The 25,142-nt window shown below is 39.4% G+C and overlaps 1 protein-coding gene and 1 long non-coding RNA gene across 8 annotated transcripts; one reads left to right on the top strand and one right to left on the bottom strand.

The window, feature by feature from the left end:
• Positions 1–1,846: 1,846 nt before the first annotated feature.
• Positions 1,847–8,683, top strand: LOC133714525 (nuclear pore complex protein NUP96). 2 transcript variants are annotated; one of them, XR_009848703.1, is made up of 8 exons: positions 1,847–2,099; positions 2,353–4,946; positions 5,252–5,375; positions 5,767–5,915; positions 6,667–6,764; positions 7,651–7,846; positions 8,469–8,567; positions 8,645–8,683. XR_009848703.1 is itself a non-coding variant. In XM_062140646.1 (7 exons), exons 1-6 carry the CDS (start codon positions 1,973–1,975, stop codon positions 7,844–7,846), a joined length of 3,288 nt encoding a protein of 1,095 aa, XP_061996630.1. In that variant the 5' UTR covers positions 1,847–1,972; the 3' UTR covers positions 8,469–8,683. The 2 variants fall into 2 exon arrangements, 1 of the variants encoding a protein (XP_061996630.1); XM_062140646.1 differs by having other exon boundaries at positions 8,469–8,683.
• Positions 8,684–11,217: 2,534 nt separating this feature from the next.
• LOC133718778 (uncharacterized) lies at positions 11,218–23,418 on the bottom strand. 6 transcript variants are annotated; one of them, XR_009850571.1, is made up of 6 exons: positions 23,119–23,418; positions 22,832–23,038; positions 22,252–22,313; positions 21,645–21,711; positions 12,189–16,790; positions 11,218–11,768 (listed from the first exon to the last, which is right to left on the bottom strand). It is a non-coding gene; the product is annotated as an uncharacterized LOC133718778 (long non-coding RNA). The 6 variants fall into 6 exon arrangements; XR_009850569.1 differs by having other exon boundaries at positions 12,189–21,711; XR_009850573.1 differs by having other exon boundaries at positions 12,189–12,281; positions 12,623–22,313.
• Between the last annotated feature and the right edge of the window lie 1,724 nt (positions 23,419–25,142).

Consider the following 25,142-nt stretch of genomic DNA (forward strand, 5'->3'; position numbering starts at 1 on the left):
GGTACTCGGTCTCCCCTCAGGTAAAGCAAGAGCCCAAACATCTGACCATATATTAACCACCTCCCCATTACCTATCTGCCAACAAGAACTTTGCTTTAAAAAGTCCCTAGTAGAGCTAATGCTTCTCCAGGAGTATGAGGGAGACGCATGGGTTGAAGCCTCCCAAAAAGAAGATTCTGGAAAATACTTTGCTTTATAAATTCTTGCTAGAAGGGAATCCGGTTGTTGAAGCACCCTCCAAGCCTGTTTTGCTAACATTGCTGAACTGAAATTCGAAAGACTCCGATATCCCAAACCTCCTTCCTCCCTCGGATTACACAGTGCATTCCAAGTCTTCCAGTGGATTTTCTGCTTATCCAACGTAGAGCCCCACCAAAATCTGGCACACATCTGTTCCAAATCCTCACAAAAGTTCTTTGTCAACTGGAACACGCTCATTGCATAGGTTGGTAAAGCTTGGGCCACTACCCGAATCAAAATGTCCTTACCCGCCCCACTTAACAACTTCCCCTGCCAACCCTCTATCTTCTTTGCCAAGTTATCTTTAATATATTGGAATGTAGCAGTCTTCTTCTTCCCCACATAAGTAGGAAGTCCAAGATATCACTCATGTGACGCCACCACTTCAACTCCCAGAAAACTAGAAACTTCCTGCTTCATTTCCTCCGAAGTATTCTTACTAAACACAATAGAACTTTTACTAAAATTAACCAACTGACCTGATGCTCTCCCATATGTCTCAATGACATCCTGAATCTCATAACAGGTTTCCAAAGACACATTTGCATAAAGCATACTATCATCTGCAAACAAAAGATGATTAACAGAGGGAGGACCATCACATACCTCGATCCCTGGAAAAAGACCAGTTGCCTGTTTCCTTTGCAGTAAAGCCGAAAAACCTTCAGCTCCAAGCAAGAATATGTAAGGAGATAAGGGATCTCCCTGTCTCAATCCCCTGCTCGGACAAACCAAACCCCGCGGCTTCCCACGAATCAAAAAAGAATACCTCACCGAGCCTACACACTCCATCACCATATCAATCCAGTTTTGTGCGAACCCAAATCGAGCCAACACCTTCCGAAGAAAAGACCACTCCATTCTATCATAGGCTTTACTTAGGTCAAGCTTCAAAGCCATATAACCTTCACTCCCTTCTCTTTTGTTATGAACAAAATGAGCAATCTCATTAGCCACCAGAACATTGTCAGTAATTAATCTCCCTGGCACAAACGCACTTTGAAAAGGAGAAATCAACTCAGGTAATATGAGTTTGAGCCGGTTAGCCACAACTTTGGAGCAGATTTTATACAGCACATTACACAGAGCAATGGGTCGCAAATCTGACATCTGCTCAGGGTCATTCTTCTTTGGGATGAGACAAATGTGTGAGAAATTAATTTGTCTTAATAACTGACCTGTTTGTAGGAAACTTTGCACCGCCAAGGTAATATCCGCCCCAATTGTGTCCCAGTAATGTTGGAAAAACAAGGGGGGCATCACATCCGGTTTCTAACTTTATTTTTGTACTAAATTAGGAGGCCATGTAGAAATTTGTTGTGTTTATCTAACTATTTATACATAAATTATTCTATATAAGGAAAATATAACTATTTTTTTCTTTCTTTCTAATGCATAGATGTCTGTTTTGGTCATTCAACCTACCTACAAAATCTAATTTGAAATATAAAATAATAGGAATGTGTATTAAGTGATTAGGGATGTGTATTTAAAATTTCTCATTTTTATTTTATTTTTTATAAACCTGTAATTCTGTAAACGTGTCAAAACTCAAAAGTAGATGTTTTTAGCATGTTTTTATTTGTCCCCCTTTTTCTTTTGGTCCGATAAAAACACCTGTTTTCCCTTGAAACTCGATAAAAGTTTGAAAAACCATAAACCCCCTTCTTCGGGTTCGGAGGAGATCCGCCGGAAATCGACCGCCCAAGCGACTCCACTCCTCACTCTCTACATGATTTCTCATACTTCGCACTCCTCTATCAGCCACCATGGCTACCTCACTTGTGCGGCTCAACCCCCAGCACACTGCACTCCTCCACAGCTTCAACACGACGTCGTCCATGGCGGCCATCATAAGAGTAAGAAACAAACCAACACTCCTCAAATTAATTACGCTTAATTCACTTTTCATAGTCTTTGAAGCTTTAATTTCACATGATTATCATTTCAAATTCGCTCGTTTCCCTGATTACTGTTTAGTGTACGGGCATTTGAAGCTCGAAATTCACTATGGGGTTGTTTACTGCCTGATAGGATTAGGGTTTTCGCATCGAAAAAAAAAAAGAATTAGAATCATTACTGAGTTGGTGTTGCATTTCACATTATTGTCAGGGACTCTTTGTGAACTCTATAATGATACTATTGTGACTTCCTCTACAATGGAAGTTGATGCCGGAACTCCGAATTCGCAAATTCCAGCTCAACACAAAAAAAGAAGGACCGGAGTTTTGTTGTCCGAGACTTTTAGTAATGGTAATGGCGCTTTTTCCTTACCCTACCTACCAACTCTTGAAGCAGCTGATTACTATGTGCAGCCTTCTTTGAAGGAACTGGCTGCTCGAGAACGTATGGATCCTGGTTATTCTACCCGAGTTTTGGACTTTACGGTTGGGAGGTTTGGTTATGGATCTGTCAAGTATCCTGGGGAGACTGATGTTAGGTGTTTAGAATTAGATAGAATTGTCAAGTTCCGCAGGCATGAGGTGATTGTATATGAAGATGAGAGTGCCAAGCCTTTGGTTGGCGAGGGCCTTAACAAGCCTGCTGAAGTAACTTTGATGCTACAAACAAGGGTATCGTGTGTTGACCAGAGACAGAAAGAAAATATCGTGAAAATATTGAGACAAAGTGTGGAGGGACAAGGAGCTCATTTTGTTTCGTTTAATCCAGAAAATGGGGAATGGAAATTCTTTGTTAACCATTTTAGCAGATTTGGGTTGACTGAAGAAGATGAAGAAGATATGATGATGGAAGATACTGATGTAGCTGAAGATCCTTCGGAATTAAACCATGATGAGATCTCTGATGCTGATGAAGAAAACCAAATGGATCCTACAGGAATTGTGCTCTCGCATTCTCTTCCTGCTCATCTTGGGCTTGACCCCATCAAGATGCAAGAAATGAGAATGTTGATGTTTTCTGATTTGGATGAGGAAGCCGAGGATTTGAAAGAATTACCTGCACATTATAATCCATCATTTGGTAAAGAATACTCAAGATCTCCTTTAGAAAATGCTCAAAGGATGAGTTATCGATCTACTCCACCAGCTGTGCGAAAGACCCCTCTAGCATTGCTTGAGTACAAGCATGGTAGTTTTGACTCAAACTCTCCTGGAGCCATTCTAATGGCCCAGGAAAATAAAGCCTTGCCATTGAAGACACTAAAAGAAGGTTTTAAGCTTGATCTCAGTAGTGAAACACCAGTAACTAGAAAGGATTCTCGCAACATAGTTGATGCAGGTTTGTTAATGGGTAGGTCTTTTCGAGTAGGATGGGGCCCAAATGGAATTCTTGTCCATGCTGGCACACCAATAGGCAGTAATGGTTCCCAAAGGGTGCTGTCATCTGTGATTAATATAGAGAAGGTTGCTATTGACAATGTTGTCAGAGATGAAAGTACCAAGGTTAGAGCAGAACTTGTCGAAACGGCTATCACTTCTCCATTGGAGCTTCACAAGGGACTGTTTCATGAAACAAAAGAAGTTGAAATTGGATCCTTCAGTCTGAGACTTCAGAAGCTTGTCTCGAATCGGTTTATGCTATCAGATATTTGCAGGAGTTATGTAGATATTATTGAGAGGCAGCTGGAGGTTCCTGGTTTATCTTCCTCTCCTTGTTTGGTTTTGACACATCAAATTATGATTTGGGAATTGATAAAAGTTCTTTTCTCTGAAAGGGAAAATGGCGAGAAAATGGAATCTTTTGGTGCTGATGATGAGGAAGAAATGGTGCAGGATGAGAAGCTCCCTTCACAGGAAACCGACCCGGAAGCATTACCTCTAATTAGGAGGGCCGAATTCAGTTACTGGTTACAAGAGAATGTGCGCCATCGAGTAGAAGAAATCATCTCCTTGAATGAGTCCAATTATCTGGAATCCATATTATTACTTCTGAGTGGGCGGCAGCTGGATGAAGCTGTGGAACTGGCTGCTTCTCAGGGAGATGTGAGATTGGCTTGTTTGTTAAGTCAGTCTGGTGGGTCCATAGTTAATCGTTCTGACATTGCACAACAGCTTGAGCTTTGGAGGATCAATGGACTGGATTTCAGTTTCATTGAGAAAGATAGGATAAGGCTTTATGAGTTGCTTGCGGGTAATGTCCACAGTGCTTTTCATGATATTGAAGTTGATTGGAAGAGGTTTCTTGGGTTATTGATGTGGTATCACTTAGCACCTAATACTCCATTACCCACTGTTTTCCGCACATATCATGATCTTCTTAATGAGAATAAGGCTCCATATCCTGTTCCTGTTTACATTGATGGACATGTAGAAGTGACTGTGGATCGGAGTGCAGAGAAACGTTATGACCTATCATATTACCTTATGATGCTACATGGCAATGAAGATAGTGAAGTTGATTTCCTGAAGACCATGTTCAGTGCTTTCTCATCAACATATGATCCACTTGATTACCATATGATCTGGCATCAGCGTGCTGTGTTGGAAGCAGTTGGGGTCATCAGCGCCAATGATCTTCATGTTCTTGACATGGGATTTGTTTCCCAGTTGTTGTGTCTTGGGCAATGTCATTGGGCCATCTATGTGGTCCTTCACATGGCCTATTGTGAAGACTTTCCATATCTTCATGCTAATCTTATTAGGGAAATTTTGTTCCAATATTGTGATTCTTGGAGCTCACAAATATCACAACGCCAATTCATTGAGGACTTGGGTATTCCTAAAGCATGGCTTCATGAGGCTATGGTAAGTAATGTTTTTTTATTTTTTATTTTTATTTTTTTTTAATGTTTACCAATCCCCGTCCTTGTGTCCTTTGTTTATCATACTTGGAAACATAAATATTTTTGTCACCTTTAGGAAACATATGTAAATTAACTTTAGGTTTCCTAACAATTTTGATCAGATGGATGACTCTATTTTCGGTTTGAAATCCTTATTTAATCCCCTTCCTGCTGTGCCTCACTATGTATCTGTGACTACTTTGATCTGAAAGTTGAGAAAATTGAATTGGTATCTGGTGGTTGAATCATTTCTTTTGATGGTCGCAGGCAGTTTATTTCAATTATTATGGGGATCTGTCAAAGGCACTTGAACACTTCATGGAATGTGCAAACTGGCAGAAAGCGCATTCTATTTTCGTAACTTCTGTTGCTCACACGTTATTCTTGTCAGGTATGATTTAATAACTACTAGGTAGTAGGTACTATCTGCACCCCTCTTTTACAGCCCCCCCCCCCCCCCCCCCCCAGCCAATTTTTACAAAATGCCACAACTGACTCTATGCTTCAGTCTAACCACTGACGAGTTTTCTGTAACAATTATGCTTTGGATAAGCGCACACATTATGTGTACCGGACTAGTTTACTATTATTTCTCTGTCTGTACAGGGGTGTTTATTTACTGCAAAAGCAGCTAGGGATACTGCTTTTGTATAGGGGCAATGCATTTTAATTGATTTTCCATCTTGTTAATGTTTTAAACTAAACTTTCACTCGAATCACTTCTTTTCCCGATTGCTTGGTTGGAATTAATCTGTAAAACTTTTCTTCTCTTCTAATTGCAGCCAAACACTCAGAGATATGGAGGCTAGCGACTTCCATGGAGGACCACAAATCAGAAATTGAAAATTGGGACTTGGGAGCTGGCATCTACATTTCATTCTATCTAACAAGAAGTTCATTGCAGGGAGCTGACGATGCCATGAGTGAACTGGTATGACAACTTGTTATTTGTGATAATGCTGTAATTCTAAATATTGGGTAATTTTGCTTCATGATCGACCGTGCAATATATTAACTACCAATTGAATTGTTTCAAACACAAATCTTGGTAGCCTTTTTGGTTTTTGTTCTTTTGTTTTGTTTTGTTTTTTTTTTTTTTTGAGGTTGCTGCTTTTCATAAATTAAGTATAGGATTGCGTTATGCTCATACTTTAGGCTTATCCATAAGCCTAGCTTAGGTTTACTACATTTGGCTGGGAGTTGGAAAATAAAGTAATGAATATGTAGCGTCTATCCAATGACCTCTGCCTGATAGTTCGGGATCTTGCTCTTCCTACTTATTTGGTTAGCTGGAGTCTAATAAATAGACATGAATGCGTATAAGGAGATGGACATAGATTAAAGCCTATTACTAAAATGAGATATTGCCACATCTTTATGCTATCCCACTCAAGGGAGCTGTTGCTAGATCTTTGCGTAGTTGGCTTCAAGCAACATCATTAATATGGAAATAGGCATAGAAAGTGAGGATATTTCTTGTTCTTTTCGCAATTTATTGTATTTTTCTTATACACAGGGAAGAGGCCCCCCCCCCCCCGTGCGCGGGGACCCCACCCCAAAAAAAAAAAAAAAAGATGAAAAAAGAGAGCTTAAACTGTAGCCCCAACTTGATGCTATAGTCCAAAATAAATTGTCATCTTTGTTTCTCAAATGAGTGTTTGACACTGTAATATCTATTGCAGGATTCTGTTGAAAGCAAAAATGCTGCTTCCAGAAAGTTTCTTGGTCAGTTAAACTTGTCTTTGGCTGTTTGGGGTGCCAAGCTACCAATGGATGTGAGGTATGTTTAACCTTGGATCACTGTTGCATGCATAAGAATGACCATTTTCTTTATGTTTTGTAAGACGCTTTCGCTACATATCTGTTAGTAGTCTAAGGGCATCTACAATGCCCTGGACAGTGATGTTGTCATTGCTTTTCTTTTCGGATTCGTCAATACTTTTAAGACCTTCAGTGGAATTACTTTTTAACTCTGAATAAAGATTTGTAGTAGCGCCACTCCTTGTTTTTAAATTTAGATTCCAGGCTTCAACAGGGTTCTGTACTTTTAGCCTTATGGTGTATAGTACTGTTCATAGATTAGGTTTTAGGTATAGAGATTGAGGCAGGTTGAAAACAAAACTTGTAGCAAACACCGTTCAAACTCAGTTATGTTTGTTGTGTATGTATATGTATATATCTAACGGAGAAAATACGTTATTATCTCAGCATGGATGTTGGGTTATCTGTCCATGTTGGGCATGCTTTGCTTTGTCATGATTCTTGTGTTTCTCACTGATTGGAAGAAGTTCAATTAATTAGATGAAATTGGATGACTGACTGAATGGCAACAACTTAAATAATTGTTTCAAGATATATGTCATATAGAGAGCACCATGAGCATTTCTCTTTTTCACTTTCCACAGTGCAAATAGTTGGTAATGCTCAGTTAATTATTTCTTTGTTTCTCTAATTTACTTTTTAAGTCTTATGTAAATGTCTTTTCCGTCATCTCCCCTTTTTTGGGGATTCTGATGAACTATACTGCTTTGTACTTCTACATCTTTGTAACAGACTTCTTTATTGTATATAACTGAACGTAATCATCTATACATAGATTACTTGTTTTTGGTGGTATAATTGCTGAATTAAATTATGAACTTGACATTATTACGAATGTGTTACAGAGTCGTCTATTCGAAGATGGCGGATGAAATATGCAACTTGATTTTGTCTGATATTAGCGAGGGCCCAACACGAGATGTTCAGTTAAGTTGCTTTGACACCGTTTTCAGTGCGCCCATACCTCAGGACCTTCGCTCAAATCATTTGCAAGATGCAGTGTCTCTCTTTACATGCTTTCTATCCGAAGTTGCTACATAGGTAGGCCTTCCCCTTTATGCAGGGGCTTAAAAAAATCTGGGTGCTTTTTATTGAAAAGTTGGATAGGCATTGATCAAGGCACTTCGTTTGACTTGAAATTGTAAGAAGGCTACAGCACTAAATCATAATTTCATTGCACTTTGTTTGTTCCCTTCCATTTTTCATTTTCTTTTTTTTCCATTTCTTTATAAAATTGTTGACGATCACTTTAGGGCGAATATTGTTAGGTAGTTTAAAACGGAGAGCATACACAGTTAAGTCACTTAGCGGATGACTCAGAGTTTGTCTTGGTGGAGCCTGTGAATCCTAGACTGTTTGATTAGGATTAGGTAGCGAGGTTATTACTTGGCAATAATTGATGATGAATCCGTGTAGCAAGAAAGCTAATGACTGGGTTGTGAGGTTTTCGGTTAACCATATCAAAACCCATTGCTTGTTTTATTTAGTAGTCACCAAAGCCCCTCTATTAATATTGTTTCGTCGTATTCATGAAGACAATTTTCTTACTACAGAATAGGATATTATAATCTGTGAGAAACACAGGTACTATATGATTCATCGTTCCAATTATTGTATTATACCACTCATAACCATAGAGCTTTCTCTGCATGATAACATTTAGGTTTAACACTGCTGGCTGTTCAACCTCGTCACTTGGATAGATGCATTCTTTACCTCAGGTTGCAGTTAGACTTGGTTCCCCTTGCTTCAGGACTCGGGGGTGAGTTTTTAAACCTGTTTATGTCAAGAATGTACTTAAAATATTTTACTAAATAAATTGAACTACATTGAATATAGTAAGAAGCTCCGTATTTGGAAGGTCTGGAGCTTGTAGCATTTCTGAAGGTGTATTTTGATTGTTTCCTTGGTTCATTCTGCTGTGACTTCCCAACCCTTTTTCAGAGCCTCACTCATTAAACCTGCGAACGATGACTTCAGTTTTGACTACTTAGCAGATAGAAGATAAGAAATAGAGCCACCTTAGGCTTGTTAATATTGCTTCGTCGCATTCATGAGGTCTCATTTGTCATAAGATGATGTAAACGAGGGTACATCTCATAGGCTGTGCATTGTGTGCCAATCTCCCAGCTAGCTTATCAACAGTTTAGCGAGGAACAGAGGAGTCAATTGCTCTGGTAATCACCTCCAATGCAATTCCATCAGTGGCCTTCCAAAATGAAAGTGTTATAACTCTTTGATGGCGAACTATTCAAGATGTAGGATGTTTTTATTTATTTATTTTATATTTTGAGGAGAAACTTAAAAAAGCTTTCATTGCACGAAACGATCAAATACAATCTAGAGAGAGAGCTTCCTCAAGAAAAGGAGGAGCTGAAGTAAACGAGAAATTACAAAAAGAACCGGCCAATGACCATTTAGCAAGGGTATGAGCTACACCATTGCTGTTATGACAATGAGTGAAAGAATACCCCGGTAGTTGTGAGAAAAGCTTGGAAACATCTTGGTATACTGGACGAAATGCACCACAATACTGTTCCCCAAAATTTAAATGGAGAGTTTGAAAAAACTATGGAGCCAGTGAACACAACCAGTTGTTTCTCTACCTCCACATACTAAAACAATTGAATCACAACCCTTGGCTTCTGCAACAGTTCATGATCTTGATCATAACGATTTTGTAGTTGAGCAAGATCAAGTACTACCCTTGCAGCAACAAGATCAAGCTCAAAACATTGTTGTGGAACCAAATCCACCACTTCGAAGGTCATGGAGTAGAGAACCTAAATTTGGGGGGAAAGATGATGATTATGTGGTATATTTACAAGAGGTGGAGCAAAATCTTGCAGATGATAGTGATCCAACCACTTTTCATCAATCTGTCAATAGTGATCAATCTAAAAAGTGGTTATCAGCAATGGAGGATGAACTTGATTTGGTGAAGAAAGATGTAGTATGGGAGTTAGTTGAACCAGATACAAGTCACAAACCAATAGGTTATAACTGGGTGTTTAAAACCAAGAGGGATGCACATGGAACTGTGGAAAGACACAAGGCAAGGTTAGTAGCAAAGGGGTTTACACAAAAAGAGGGAAAAATGCAGTCTGGGAGTTAGTTGTACCAGATACAAGTCACAAACCAATAGGTTGTTACTGGGTGTTTAAAACCAAGAGGGATGCACATGGAAATGTGGAAAGACATAAGGCAAGGTTAGTAGCAAAGACACTGTTTCTCCAGTGTCCACAAAGGGTTCTTTCAGAGTAATCATGGCATTAGTGGCTCATTTTCACATGGAATTGCATCAAATGGATGTGAAAACAGCATTCTTAAATGGAGAATTAGAGAAAGTAATTTATATGTAGCAACCTGAAGGGTATATTCAAGCTGGAAGTGAAAATCTAGTATGTAAAATTGAGAAAATCAATTTATGGATTAAAGAAAGCATCAAGACAGTGGTATAAAAAGTTTGATTCTGTGATTTCAATCTTTTGGTTTCACTGAAAACAAATTGGATGAGTGTGTATACTTGAAAAAAGTGGGAGGAAATTCTATTTTTCTTATTCTCTAGGTAGCTAGCAGCAATGTCAAATTACTCAAGGACACTAAAATCTTTATGTCGAATCATTTTAACATGAAAGTTTTGGGGGTAAGCATCTTATGTCCTTGGCATAGAGAGAAAAAGAGAGATGTTTGGGTTGTCTCAGCTAAATTATATCATAAAAGTTCTGAAAAGGTTTGGAATGAAGGGTTGTGCATCTGGTGCAATTCCCATCTAGAGGAGATAAATTAACAAAGCAGCAATGTCCCGAAAATAGTTTAGAAAAGGATGAAATGGAGTCTAAACCCAATGCTAGACTTGTGGAAGTTTGATGTATGCAAAGGTCTGCACTACACCTGATTTGTCATTTGCAGTTGGAATTCTTTCTAGATATCAGTCAAATCAAGGTATGGCACATTGGGTGGCTGGGAAGAAAATTCTCAGGTACTTGCAGAGTTGTGGTTTAAACTTCGAGAATCCAGAAGTGTACAGTAGGACTTCAAATATATGATATTAAGTTGATACACATTTTCTTATGGTGATTTCATCACATCAGTTGTTGGATATATGTGGAATACATGAACTGAAGTCAGTGGCATGATTCTGGTGTATATTATCTTAATACATTCATTCTTTTGCTCTGCACCAAAGATTGCATTTTGACCATATCTGAATAGATTCTGGTGCACACCAAGGTTATTGCTTGTTCTGAATATTTGGGTTCAATTGCTATGAGTAAACTGTGATTGTCCAAGTGGGAGATTGTTAGAAACATTTTGGAAATATCACATATTACTATAAAGATAATAGCATTTGATTAAATATTTAATTTAAGTAACATGGAATATGATTGTTATCACCCACTTATGCAAAATCTATCAAGTGGTTATGGAAATATATTAATGATAATCTTTTGGTTACTTATCTGATATGAAACATGTGGTAAATAGAAGTGATCGAGTTGCTTATGACTTCTACTATGGGAAGAGTCGAGTGTTCAAGCACTCTAGTCCCTGCATTCTCTACGTTGAAATAGAACATTCAGTCCTTCCCCATAAACAAGGAGTTCATACTTAGAGATCTGCAGAGGGCTATTGTTCATTTTGTTGACTTCATGGATCCTTCAGGTATGAACATTATTCTATTCCCTATGCTGTGTGTGTGTGTTTGAATTGTGTGCGTATATCTATCAATTGATCCAGTGCTTGTTCATGTTGCAATATACATATAACACAAAGGTGTCTTTAATTAAATAAAATGGCACGCATGAAATCAGCATATATGATTGTTGATTTTTGCAGTTGCAAATACCAGTTGTATGAGTTCTGTGATCTATTTACTCATGCAATTCTACTAGTTGAGACTTGAGAGCATAATATTTGCTGCATTTTTTGGAGCATAAACCTGCGCAACCTTCTGCTTCTCCTGCAAATGGCAGATCAGCAATTTAAGACTACTTTTAAGTTTAACACAAATAGAAAATTAGGAAACAAGGTGCAAAAAACAATGAACACAAAATATGCATGACTGCAAATCCTGGGTTATGTTTCTCAAAGACCATTTAAGTAGGTTGGTTACTACATAATCTGCAAAAAACATCTAACAGCTGGGATTTTGAATATGATCGAGAGCTAAATATGGTAGAAGCACCAATAGTTTTGTAGAATAATAGCATCCAAACCGAAACCAATTTATCATGAGTGGAGATTGATCCCCTATCATACCCTAGCCTTCTTCGATACCGTGTAGAATTTAGAACTGCCTTGGCTATAGATTAGTATATTGCTATCTAATTAAGGTTTTGAATTCTTGATCAATAATTTGATATGCATGTAACACATATACCAGAGTTGATGTTGGTGCACATGGAAGTTGTGCAACCAAGGCTGCAGTAGTAGAGAGGCTCCGGCAGTGACTTCTTGCAATTTTTCAAGCATTCTGCAGTACAGATTGGGCTGGTTTTAGAACCTGCACATTTGAGTGTACATTTAATTATGCAGAAAGGTGACTGAGCTTGCACTTCAGTCACCAAAATCACGATCATCAGGACCATAAGAACATGCACAAGTCTCCTGGAGCTATTTCCTTCCATTATTTCTCTATCCCTTTCCTTTCTTTCTATTGATAATCTGAGACACTCCTAAATTCCTCAGAAACAATCTTTTTATAGGCCTAAACCTTAATTAGTTATGAAACAACTCTTTTCACCTAAAGTTTCTTTAACATTAATATCTCACCATAAACTTTAGTTTTTGTATTAGTTGACAATAGGATTTTACCTGCTCTTTGCCATGATTGAATATCTGGTTGTGTATTCAAAAGTCCACCCTTGAACTCACCCATGGATTTTATCATAATCAAGTGCAGAACATCTTTTTGCCACAAAATCCATGCTAATTCAGATATTCATTTCAACTGATGATTCCTTCCATTAATGCATTTTCTGAATTCTGAAGGTCTTGAGTATGCCAGGGTCCTCTCTGCTATTATATATGCCAAGGAAAAGATAGTGCATTGCTATATGCCCTGTGAGGTTCATTTATATCAGTTTCATGCAGATCTGTCTTTTAATTTTCTGGAGTACTGCTAATCTACCTGCCAAAACTTCTGGCAGACACCATTTAACAATTTTCATTACTTGGTTCGGTTGTTGACAGACCAAAAAAAATAAAAAATGCATTTGTAGATCAAATTTTTACGGCATGCAAAGATGCATACTATGCTTTGCAGAAGGTGATGATCGATTAGTTAATTAACCACAAGTGGGCTAACCTGAGAATTGTCTGGTTAGAATGCAAGTAAGCAAGTTTTCATCTGTAACAAACTTTATTGACCTAACTGCAAGCACTGTAAACAGATTATGCTAAAAAAAAGCTAGAGATGTGTCACTAAAAGAAAAGTAGCTAGAGGCAACCTTCATAACAGAAGAAAGTAAACAAGGTTGAAATATACAGTTGGTGTCGCATGTAATTATGTACCGGGTGACTCACATGGAAGGGTACCTTAAATTAGGCAATTAAAATGCATGTAAATTTCAAATCGTCTACTTTAAAATATGATATTGGTGATAAAGCATATCTCTCAGAATGGTAATGGCTTACCTGCAGGGACATGTAGTTCCAGGTACAAACAGTTCCTGAATGCAAATTTGCTAAGAGTACTGCAGAAAACACCACTATGTACATGCTAAGTTTGTCCAGTGAAATTGTAGAACTAATGCAATGTCAATGTCTTCTGATAATAATGACAAGATTCAAGTATGAAGGAGTTGGAACTGACGTGGATAGTAAGGTTCATAGTTGAAAGAGCTCAGCTGTTGTCTATTTATTTGCAGTAAGATTGCTAGAGAACCAGATATAAGCAATCAATGTTACCTCAGGAAAGAAGTTATGTAAAGCGCACAAATTTGTATCCAATGGTCGGCCTATGTTAGTACTAACTACTAAGTATCAACTTGTACATTCAGTTCTGTTAAATTGTTTCCTGAAAATTAACATACATTATCTAATTGTTTCATTGTGCTTGGGCTTAATGATGATTCATGCTTTATGCCTTAAGGCTCATCTATTCTCAACTTGCTATTACTGTTTCGATCAATGCTTAGAGTCGTTTTCATCTACTGAAGAGCCAATGTGAGATAAGAGTCCACGTACATTTCAAATTGCTGTTTCAAATACTGATGTCAACTGTTATGGATTCAAGAGTCCCGTCCTTGAGTCATAAGATCTCTGAATCCCAAACCATGCGAGGATTTTACTATCTGAGTGCATGTCTTTCATTCATGGTACTTTTAATTTTCTTGATTAGTATGATAATTCCTCCCTTGGGATATATGTCGAAATTGTAATTCATTGATTTGTACATTTACAATGTTTACAATATATAGGAGAAGCAGCATCAGTTTTGCAATGCCGTAATAACTACATTTAAAACAATATCAAAACTGATCCTAGATTGATGCACAACAGTATAGGCTACAGCTATCTATATTTGTAACAATATCAAAACTGATCCTAGATTAATGCACAGCATTATAGCCATATCAATGGCTAGTGATTGAGGAAGATTGATTATCTTTAACAATATATTCCAACTTAATGGTACTTTAACCAAACTAATCATCAGCATGCATGGCAATTGTAAATAAGGATGGAACTTGCAGTTCATCATCATATAGGAGAACTCCCTAATTTCTAACTCCATGAAGCCAGAATAAGGCTTATGACTTAAGAAATTTCAATCAATATTGAATAGAAGCGGTTAATTAAATTAAGAGATCCTTTAAGATTTATTGTGATAATGCATCTGCAATGTTTTCTACGAAGTACAATAAAAGATTTAAGCCCAAAGAAAATGCATCCCCCGCCCTTCTCAGAAATTTCACGAGCCCATACCACTACGTACCTCTTACAGTGAGTTCTATCAATTATTGATCAACCATGCCATACTTCAAATAGCCAGACCAGCCATATATCCCAAATTATGGTGATGTCTATCAATTGCATTTTAGTGATTCTAGCTAGGGACTTGGGAAACCTATCGACCTATTTAAGCTAGTATATTGGGACATTTTCAATTGCCAAAAACTGCTCCTTTCTATCACATGCATTGACTGTTTAATTTCATTCTGAAAGGACCAACGAGTTAGAGAATTGGGTTCTATAAATCGTGAAAATGAAAGAAATGCAACTTAATTCTTACCATAGCCCCTACCCAACAAATAAAATAAAAAACATAATCAACTCCAGACTAAAGATCAACTCCAGACTAAAGGAGTGTGAAAGCAGCTCCCACATTTAAGAAGTGTGAAAGGCTGAAAGCAGCTCCCACATTTGCTATTCCAACATTATCCGATTCCATAATTGGGTTCTATAAATCGTGAAAATGAAAGAAATGCAACTTAATTCTTACCATAGCCCCTACCCAACAAATAAAATAAAAAACATAATCAACTCCAGACTAAAGATCATCTCCAGACTAAAGGTCCTATATCCATAGCTTTAAGAAGTGTGAAAGCAACTCCCATATTTTCTATTCCAACATTATCCGATTCCATGTTTTTCTTTTCTAATGTATTCACGATCACTTTCAACCAATGAAGCCGATGGGTTCTTGACTTCTAATAGCAAATGATCGAGAGTGAGACCCTCCTCTTGTGAGGAGATGAGGCCTTCCAAGATGATTTGGTCTTTGTCATCATGAGTTGTATTCGTCAAAGGTAGGTTTATTACGTTGGGGTCCAGATTGGGTCGTCACCATTCCACTTGCAAACAACCTTACCACCATTTATCTTAGTAGAAACGTCAATCATTACAAGAAGCATGACATTATCAGATTCGCGGCAGAAAAATCCATTAAACAACTGAACAAATTACAACTAAGAACATATAACAATTAATCCGTGACCCCAACTCAGAACATTATGCTTATGAAGTAGACACTAATACGTACAGTCTTACTAGACCAAATGCTGCCAGACGATAACATTTCCACCATAAAGAAAAAAAAAATTTCAGCCAATTTGGTGATCGTTAAGTCATCTAAAACTGCAATTTACAACAACGTACACGAACGGTTCCGGTTCGACAGATTCGGTTCGTTCGTGTAAATTGCAGTTTTGGATGCCTTAACGATCACCAAATTAGCTGAAATTTTGCAGAGGTGATCTATACATTAGGATCTAAAAACTGAACGGTTAAGATGTGAAAATGTGATCGGAAAGTGGGTCAAATATGGAAATCCGTACCTAAACCCTGAATATGTGAAGATGTGAAAATGTGATCTAAAAACTGAACAGTTAAGATGGAAATCCGTAGCTTTTTTCTTAGGTGCGGATATCCGCACCTGAGCAAGGTTCTATATATATATATATATATGTATTTCAGATAATTCTTATTGGGTGGGTATGGGGATGGGGATAAAAATATCATCCCCGCCCCGTACCCGATTTCAGAATTCAAATACTGGGGATCCCCATCCCCGTTACCCGATTTCCCCCGAATGTCTCCCCGTTAGGGTCGAATACCCTATGGGGATTTTTGCCATCCCTACGCAAGCCCTAGCACGAGCTAGCCTCCCCACTGCTGCCTGTTACCCCGCGTGCACGCCCAGCCACTGCTGCCCCTGCAGCCGAAGCACACAGCTAGCACAAGCTAGCGCTTGCCAGCCAGCCAGCGCTTTCATCCGCACGTCTGCTACGCGCCTCTGCGCTCCTGCCGCACACCTCGCGCACCCGTGCGCTTGCAGCCCTTGCGCAACGACCCCAAGCAACGCGCCCGCGCTCCTGCAGCCCTGCGTTCCAGCCCTCTGCCACGACCAGGATTGCAAACCGGTTGCAATCCTAGCTTAGGATTGAACAGCCACTGCAATCCTAGCTTAGGATTGAAGCGTTACCATCGCTGCAAGCCTTGCTTCATCATCTCCTCGGTTAGCTTCGCTCCATCACGCCTGCATCAACACGCGCGTGACTCAAACCCCGAATCAACAAGTAAGTTTTAAAGATTAAAGTTCCTGCTTTCTTGTCTTTTAAATTTCTTTATTTGCTGCAGGATTTGCCATATACGAACATGGGTTCGATTATTTAATAAGCGGAATTGTGGGGATTCACACTAAATGAACTAAGAGCGTTCGTAATCAATGAACTAAGAGTGTTCATAATAAACGAACTAAGAGCGTTCGTAATCAATGAACTAAGAGTGTTCATAATATTCGGACTAAGAGTGTCCGCAAGCATTAAGGATTTCTTGGAAATCGATTTCTTGGTAGCATTAAGGCTCGGAAATCTTAATATTAGTTTTCGTGGAAGCATTGACTCCGAAACTAATCCGTTCTTGTTTCTCCTTTTTGGATATCAAACTTGAACGAGCTCGATTTTACTCCATTGGATTCTACGGGCACGGGATATTTATTGCCTACAATCCAAGAGCCCTGTTCTAAAGGAACCGCTCAAGACTCACAAACTGAGATAGATAATTCCAGGGCACTTACCCTGATGAAGCGCCACATGGAGATGACACTCCAGTTTGAGTACATGAATGAGGATAGCGCTAGAAACCTTTGGGTAGCCCTTCGTGAATGTTTTAACAAACATTCACAATTTTCCGAACTTAGAAGAATGATGGAATTATCTCTGCTTCTCTAACTTTGACAAAGTTATGGAATATTGTTCGGAAGCTCTCCGCATCAGACATTGATGCATGCCTATGAAAAACTATCACAGAAGAACAATTGATTGAGAAAACCCTTAATACCTTCCCTATCTATGCTATGAGGTCCTCTGATTTATTCCGGACTCATGTAAACGCAAGATGGATCACAAATTTCCATCAGCTAATTGGAGCTATGGCATGTGTTGAAAGGCACAACCACGAACTTTGTGAATGGAAAATATGGTAGGCCTCAAGATGGCTACCATGAGCACCGTTCAATGGCTAGAAGAAGTCGCCATGGATGATATGATCAACATGCTCATGAAGGTCATCGCCAAAGTTGGCAAATACATGACCAAAGGAGTCATGACGTTGAGGGTTGGGGGTTGGACACCATGGCGCCACTTTTGGCCATGGTAACACTATTCTAATGCCAATGGTCCTAGGGGTCATTTGTATTGCGTCAATACGCCTCAATCAAGAGAGCATCCTCTACATTATGTTTTATGGTGTACCTGATCAATGGTGATCAAGATATCGAGTTATGGAAGACTTTAAATCTGGCGATGAAGATAAAATGCCGCAGATTTTTATTAGTATAGTCTTTATTTTCCAAGAATTATGTAATGACAATTATGCCTTAAATCAATAAATGACAATTGTCTTAGCTCTTTCTCACTAGACTCACACAATTAAGTATGATGTCTAAGAAACTAGTTGAGATTAGTGGTACTTAAGCGAGGTTTGCTCCACTGACATCTCTTCTTACTTTCCTGGTCATATTTGATTGGAGTTACCAAATGGATTGAGTGACTACGATTTGTCTAAGTTTGATTTTTATTTTGGATTAGACTTTGGTTAAGAAACTTTGATGTAATCATTGGCTATTAATAAAGTGTCGATTCTTTAATGTCTTGGACATACCTTAATTCGAACTTTATTATTTCAAAGATATAAGAGCCAATGGTTTTCATGTGGAAACACATTGTGAGAATGGACAAGAGTTCCTTTGTATCACCTCTAATGACTACGGACGTATGCCAGTCTTAAAGAAACTTATGTGTTGTTCTAGTGGGTTGGATGCAACCACTATTCGAATCATTGAATCAAACCATGTCATGAGAGATGATTTATGGGATTCTGACACATATAGGCTTTGGCATGACCGTTTGGGACACCCAGGTCGTGACATGATGATCCGTGTATTAAAGACTTCACACGGACATCCATTTTTCAGAAAGAAAAGAAGTAAGAACCAAAAATTGATTCGAGGAGCTGCACATGCGCCTCATGGAGCCATGATTGTGCAAGACTGGCGCCGATGCTGCCTACCCCCTGCGGCCAATACATGGCATTGACGCCATACACCCTAATTCAACTCCTCTTGTTACTTCTAAAGTCAATTGTGACTTCATGGCTCAACTGAAATCATTAGTGGTTGCTTCTAAAGCCCAACCTTCGTTCTTCAAAGCCTGCTCTTTAGCAAAATTAGGATCAAGACCATCCTATGCAAAGGACACAAAAAGAAAGCATACCATTCTTACGAAGATTCTAAGGGAATTCTGTGGATTGATTCAACCAACTTGCGGACCGTATAGACATGTTATGGTGTTGGTTGATATGCAAACACGCTGGTCACGTGTTGTACCATTGTCCACTCGTAATGCTGCTTATACTACACTCCTAGCACATATCATATGGCTACGGGCTCACTACCCGAATCATCTCATTCAATCAATTCGACTTGATAATGCTGGAGAGTTTACATCGAAAATTTTCGATGACTATGGCATATCATTGGGTATTGATATCAAGTATCATATTCCCATGTACACACCCAATTGGTCTCGCGGAAAAGCCACCATTAAAAGACTACGATGGTAGCCCGGACTTTGGTAATGCGCACCAATATTTCCGCTTGGGTTATGCAATATCGCATGCAGCTATGCTAATTCGTCTACTACTCATAGCAGCCACTCAACGTTTATTTGCGTTACAGCTAGTGATTGGGTTCGATTCTAATATCTCGTACTTATGCATATTTGAGTGTGCGGTTTATGTGCCAATTGCGCCGCCACAACGCATCAACATGAGTCATTGCAACGAATGCATATATATATATATTTGTGTTGGACATAAGTCTCCAACCATAAGTCCGCTATGTAAAACCCTTGACAGGCGATCTCTTTTTCGCTGGATTTGCGAATTGTCACTTTGATGAGACAGTTTTCCCGTCGTTAGAGGGAGATTAGAACGTCTATGTTCAACAGGAACGGCAGGAATTGTCGTGGTCTGTCCCCACTATGTCTCATCTTGATCCCCTAAAAGTGACGAGATCACATATACCTGCTGCAAACATGCCTGCAAGGATAGATGTCCCCTCAAGAGGACATGGCGCCACCCAGAAGAGATGGGCACGACACCACCACCATGGATGGTGGTATAGTGACGCCACAATGTGGCATAATGGCGTCATAGGTCATGGGTTCCGCTAAAGAGCGTAGGAGACCCATAGGTTCGATAGATTCTCGCCCTAGGAAGTGAGCGAGTTTGACACAACTTGATCCATTGATCATTGATACTCAAAATCCGTCTTATGAGAATATTCTGGATTGTGGTTATGTCCAAGAGACATCGTTGGGGGACGCCTCAATGTTAGAACCAACTCCTGAGAATATAGAGATCTCTACAAACTACACTAGTGTACATGAGGACGTGGAATTATTGAGACCAATGACATCGAACCTTACACCGTTGAAGGAATGCCAGCGTAGAGAAAATTGGCCTAAATGGAAAGATGCGATCCAGGTTGAATTTGATTCACTAGCGAAGAGGAAGGTTTTCAGGCCTGAGATGCCAACACCTCCTAACATAAAACCTGTTGACATTAATAGGTCTTCGTTAGATAGCGTGATGAGAAAAAGAGATGTAATCTCGCCTTATGGCGCAAGGCTTCTCACAAAACGCCCTGGAATCGACTACGAGAATACATATTCTCTCGTAATGGATGTCATTGCACTCCACTACCTTGTCAGTTTGGTAGTTTCCGAATAACTGAACATGCAGCTTACGAATGTGGTCACTACGTATCTCTATGGGGATCTAGATACGGAATATAATGAAGGTTCTTGTGAACTTCATTTACCCAAGTCAAGTGGCTCTAGACCACGGAGCGCGTTTGCAACGAGGTTGAAACGCTCACTAAAGTGACTACTTGATTGGAAAGGGATATGATGAACTATGCCCCTGTGTTTTCATTACAAGTTCTGGATTTGCAATTGTCACGGTTTATGTTGATAAACATAATTGGAACCCTTGAGAGTTAAGGGAAACTGCTGAACACCTGAAATCCGAGTTTGAGATGAAGGACCTTGGGAGAACACGGTTTTGTCTAGATTTAAAACTTGTATACCGTGTCAATAAATGCTTTGCATTTTGATAAAGTCAAAGATGCACTCCCATGGTCGTCCGTAGTCTTGACCTTAAGAGGGATACGTTTCGTCCCAGGGATGATGACGAAGACGTGTTAATTGGCAGAAATGTCTTACCTAAGTGCAATAGGCGCATTATTATACTTAACACAATACAAGACCGGACACCTCATTTGTAATTATGAACTTGTTGGTTAGATGCAGCCCTGCGCCAACGCAACACCATTGGACTGGTATAAAGACAATCTTTCGTTACTTAAAATGTACGATAGATATGAGCTTGTTCTATCCCTGCAGAGAGAAAATAATGACGGAATAATGAGAACGGATCTCATTAGCCCAAGTGTCACCGTCCAAGACGCCGTGATCGGCAAAGCCGCCGGCCACCCATCCTCCTCCCTTACATCAAAACGATGAGGATGTTTTGATGGATTTTGCTGATGCAGGGTGTAACGCCCCAACCTACACCTCACCAGCTTAAGCACGTCACAGTGCCGCGAGTCTCTAAAACGTAAACCGAACGCTCGATTTACATCCTAGAGAACCGCTAGGCATTTTGTTTGAAAACATTTGGAAAACACAGCAGAAGCTACAAATATTTTTGAGGTGAAAACTTGAATTGCTAAAATCTATTTCGTTCGTCCAGAACTGGGATAAAGACTCACACGAGGTACGGATTTCAATGAAAGAGAATTTAAAATAAAATCCAAACGATGCTTTACCGAGCTTTCGCACACCCAGCTCCGCCCGCTACTGTCCCGTCACCAGTGCACAGTACCTGCATTCATACTGTTGTAGGGGTGAGCTTTCGTCCTCGCTGCTCAATAGGAACTCTAACTCGATTGGTTTGAAACCGATAAATAGATTTTGGAGCTCCAGTATGAAAACATGCTTAAACCAAATATTTAAAAGGAACGACAAACTTTAATGTTTTTCAACTTCAAAACCGATACATGATGCTTAAATAAATACGGCGCCAAATCCAAGTTTTACCTGATGGCCGGTCCCATAGACCCACTACACGACCTTACCTCAATTTAATTTATCACCAGGTAAGCGTAGCGAGAGCGTCCGCTACCTAGCTACACACACGGATCGGGTCGTCATTGCGATCGCTCACCGTCCGACCGGTGTAACTAACCCTCCGGAGGTTTTGGGGATCGAACCCAAGGAAGTCAGAGCCACCCTTCGCTCTCAAGCCATCACATTTCTCACATGGTTTGGTTAGTATGCATTGCATTTGAACATAACCAAACCATACCAACTAACATGCATCATTTAATAACAATATAAGAAAATCACTAACCGAGGAGAGTCCTGAATCCCTACCTGGATTTCGATGCTTTCTCTCACGTATTCCGAGAGTCGCGAACCTTCTGTTCCTCGGGTAACTGGAGTCATAGATTCCGACATTTCAACAGTTAATAATCCATTGAACAATTTTACGAAATCTCGACGATTAATAAATCGTCTAAACCAACCTTTCCTGATTTGACCAGGATTGACCGTTTTGACCATATTTGACCAACGGTTCTTAGTTTAACCAATGTTGATCGATTTGACCGCGTTTGACCAATCGCGACAAGTTCGATAATTAATTTAAATTATCGAACATTTCTTGAGGTTTACGGTATTGACCATATATATATTGAGTGCACCAAATTTACTAAGGCCACCCAACATTTCTTAAAATATAATAGCCACTTTCCAACTTAACAACTCAATATAATTACTGACAACAACTAAACACACAACCAAGGCAATTCGAGCTCCACCACAACTCCACAATAATCGATTTCAATTCAAAGTTTCAGTACCAGGCTACCAGCAACAGATATACCAACTCAAGTCACTAATTTCCGATCTGCACAACAAGAACCGAACTTCAAGTCAAGAATTCGAATTATACCTTCAAAAATTACTCCAAGCAAGCTCGGTTGAACAAAGATGATGACGAACTGGGAATCCATCACACCAGCTAGCAGTTTCTGAAAATTAGCTTCAGTCTAGAACATTAAGCATCAACAAGTGGAAACGAGGTGGAGAGTGGACCAAGAGAAGCCAGAGAAGTCGTCGGCATCAAAGAACAACGCCGGACCCGAGATGAACCCAAAAACTAAGTCGACAAAACCCCATCAATTTTGAAAACCAATTAGCCTAACACGTAGAGATTGGCATGAGGATGAGTTTCCATACCAGATATAGCTTAATCGGTCGCCGGAAATTGCAGAGGTTGCCGGTGAAGCTTTGGGCTTCTTGTCGTCGGGTTTCCTTCTCCGTTCAGTGCATGGACAATCTGAGGATGCAGGGAGATAGGCGACGCAGAGAAGAAGATGTGGGTGCCCGTGCGCCGTCGTGGCGTGGCCGGACGTGGAAGTTCCGGTCAGGTCTCTCTCTCGGGTCGTGCGCGTCTCGGGTCAGAGCACCGAGCTCTATCTCTCTCTCTCTCGTGTTTTCTGGGGTGATCTTCATCCTTCATCTAATCAAACACCCCTATATAGATTTGTTCAATCAACAATGGAGGGCTAGGATCAAGAGGTGGAGGCGGTGGATGGCTGGGATGAAACGGTGGTGAGATCAACGGCTAGGATTGCCCCACAGAAATTCTTTTTATTTAAATGGATTTCCATAATTCCCAAACTTCGGAAATTCATTGTAAATACTTCGGGTATCCGAAAATTTCCACGAACTCGTCGTGTCGTGTACTTTATCATCCAACCCTCAAATTGAGGTTTTCACTTTATGAAAATTTCTTCATTAAGCTCGATACATTTTTCCAGAGCTCACACAGGGTATCTCTCTTACCCTCACAAAGGTCGCTCCCAAACGGGTTATGTCTTTACCTGGGAAGCACCGCGATATCTTGGAGGTCTACAAAGTAGACCTTTGTTGCTACTTCCTCAAATCATGCGGAGATTATTGCTCTACATGAAGCCGTGCGTGAATGCATATGGCTAAGGTATGTAATTAGACATATTCGAGGAACTTCTGGTTTGAAGTCTACCACAGATGAACCTATATGCATTCATGAATTGAGCGAATGAAATTAGGTTTCATCAAGGGCAACAACATCAAGCATATATCGCCTAAGTTCTTTTACAATCAGCAACAACATTAATCACTTCTAAAGATTGAAGTAAATTAAATCTGATCAGAGGATAATGTAGCGGACTTATTTGCTAAGTCGTTACCTAAATCCACCTTAGAGAAACATGTGAAGAGCATCAGATTGAGAAAGTTATCCGAACTCCCATGATTGTAGCAATCAAGGGGAGATATTGACATCAGGGGGAGGTATGATGTCTACATGTTCGATCTCGAAGAGTGAAGGACGTGTTGTGCTCTTTTTGTCCTTTGTCCAGGGTTATTTTTGTCCCACAGGGTTTTTGTTACCTGGCAAGGTTTTTAGTGAGGCAATGATCAAAGTGTCATCACCAAGTTTGAGCGGCACAAGGGGGAGTGTTGAAGGATGTCGACATCATGTGTGCCTCTTCTAAACAGTTCTAGAGTTATAATAGGAGAAAGTTCTAGATTTCCTAATTGTATTCAGATTCTATTATCTTGTATGTAATCTGTAAATCCCTATATAAAAGGCTCCTCTTATCAATAATAGAACACACAATTCTCTCATCAATCTCTCTGCAATCCCAATTTACTTAAACAATTTCCACCATAAAGGGAAAAAAAAGAAGTAAAATTAACAGTGTAACATGCGGATGAAAAATACACACAAAATAATACGTATCATCATTTTCCGGATCATATAGACTATCATCTTCTTTAATTCTTTTGTGTTAAATTGATATCTATTCATTTACAACATGCATGTATGCATTAATTACTTTGTTTTATGATCAATACATGCATAGTTCGATGTCTAGAGTTAATGATTTTTTTTATCATACGTACTCGTGATACACAACTTTTTCTCAGTTTCCTCCCACTATTATACCAGCAAGGATATGTATATATGTATATATGATTGATTGATTGATTCATTTTAATTAATTTAGTGGATAAAGTTTGTCTTTCTTATCAGATGGAGATGCCTAATATCCTTCATGGCCTACTCCGCAACAGATTCTCTCATCCTTACTGGATACGAGAAGACGTTGAGAAAATTACAAAAAGATGCAAAGCAAGAAAATGCCTATGTGAAGTGATTGAAATGTGAATTGATAATCAAGAACGTTCCATCATACTTTATTTTGCTATCTCCT

The sequence above is a fragment of the Rosa rugosa genome, chromosome 6 (assembly GCF_958449725.1).
Source record: "Rosa rugosa chromosome 6, drRosRugo1.1, whole genome shotgun sequence".
Classification (NCBI taxonomy): domain Eukaryota; kingdom Viridiplantae; phylum Streptophyta; class Magnoliopsida; order Rosales; family Rosaceae; genus Rosa; species Rosa rugosa.

What these genes read in the sequence shown, in the direction of transcription:
- LOC133714525 (XM_062140646.1), top strand. Translation starts at nt 1,973, where the DNA reads ATGATTTCTCATACTTCGCACTCCTCTATCAGCCACCATGGCTACCTC. An exon ending in CCATGGCGGCCATCATAAGA is followed by an intron (nt 2,100 to 2,352) that starts GTAAGAAACAAA and finishes CATTATTGTCAG; the next exon opens with GGACTCTTTGTGAACTCTAT. An exon ending in ACGATGCCATGAGTGAACTG is followed by an intron (nt 5,916 to 6,666) that starts GTATGACAACTT and finishes TATCTATTGCAG; the next exon opens with GATTCTGTTGAAAGCAAAAA.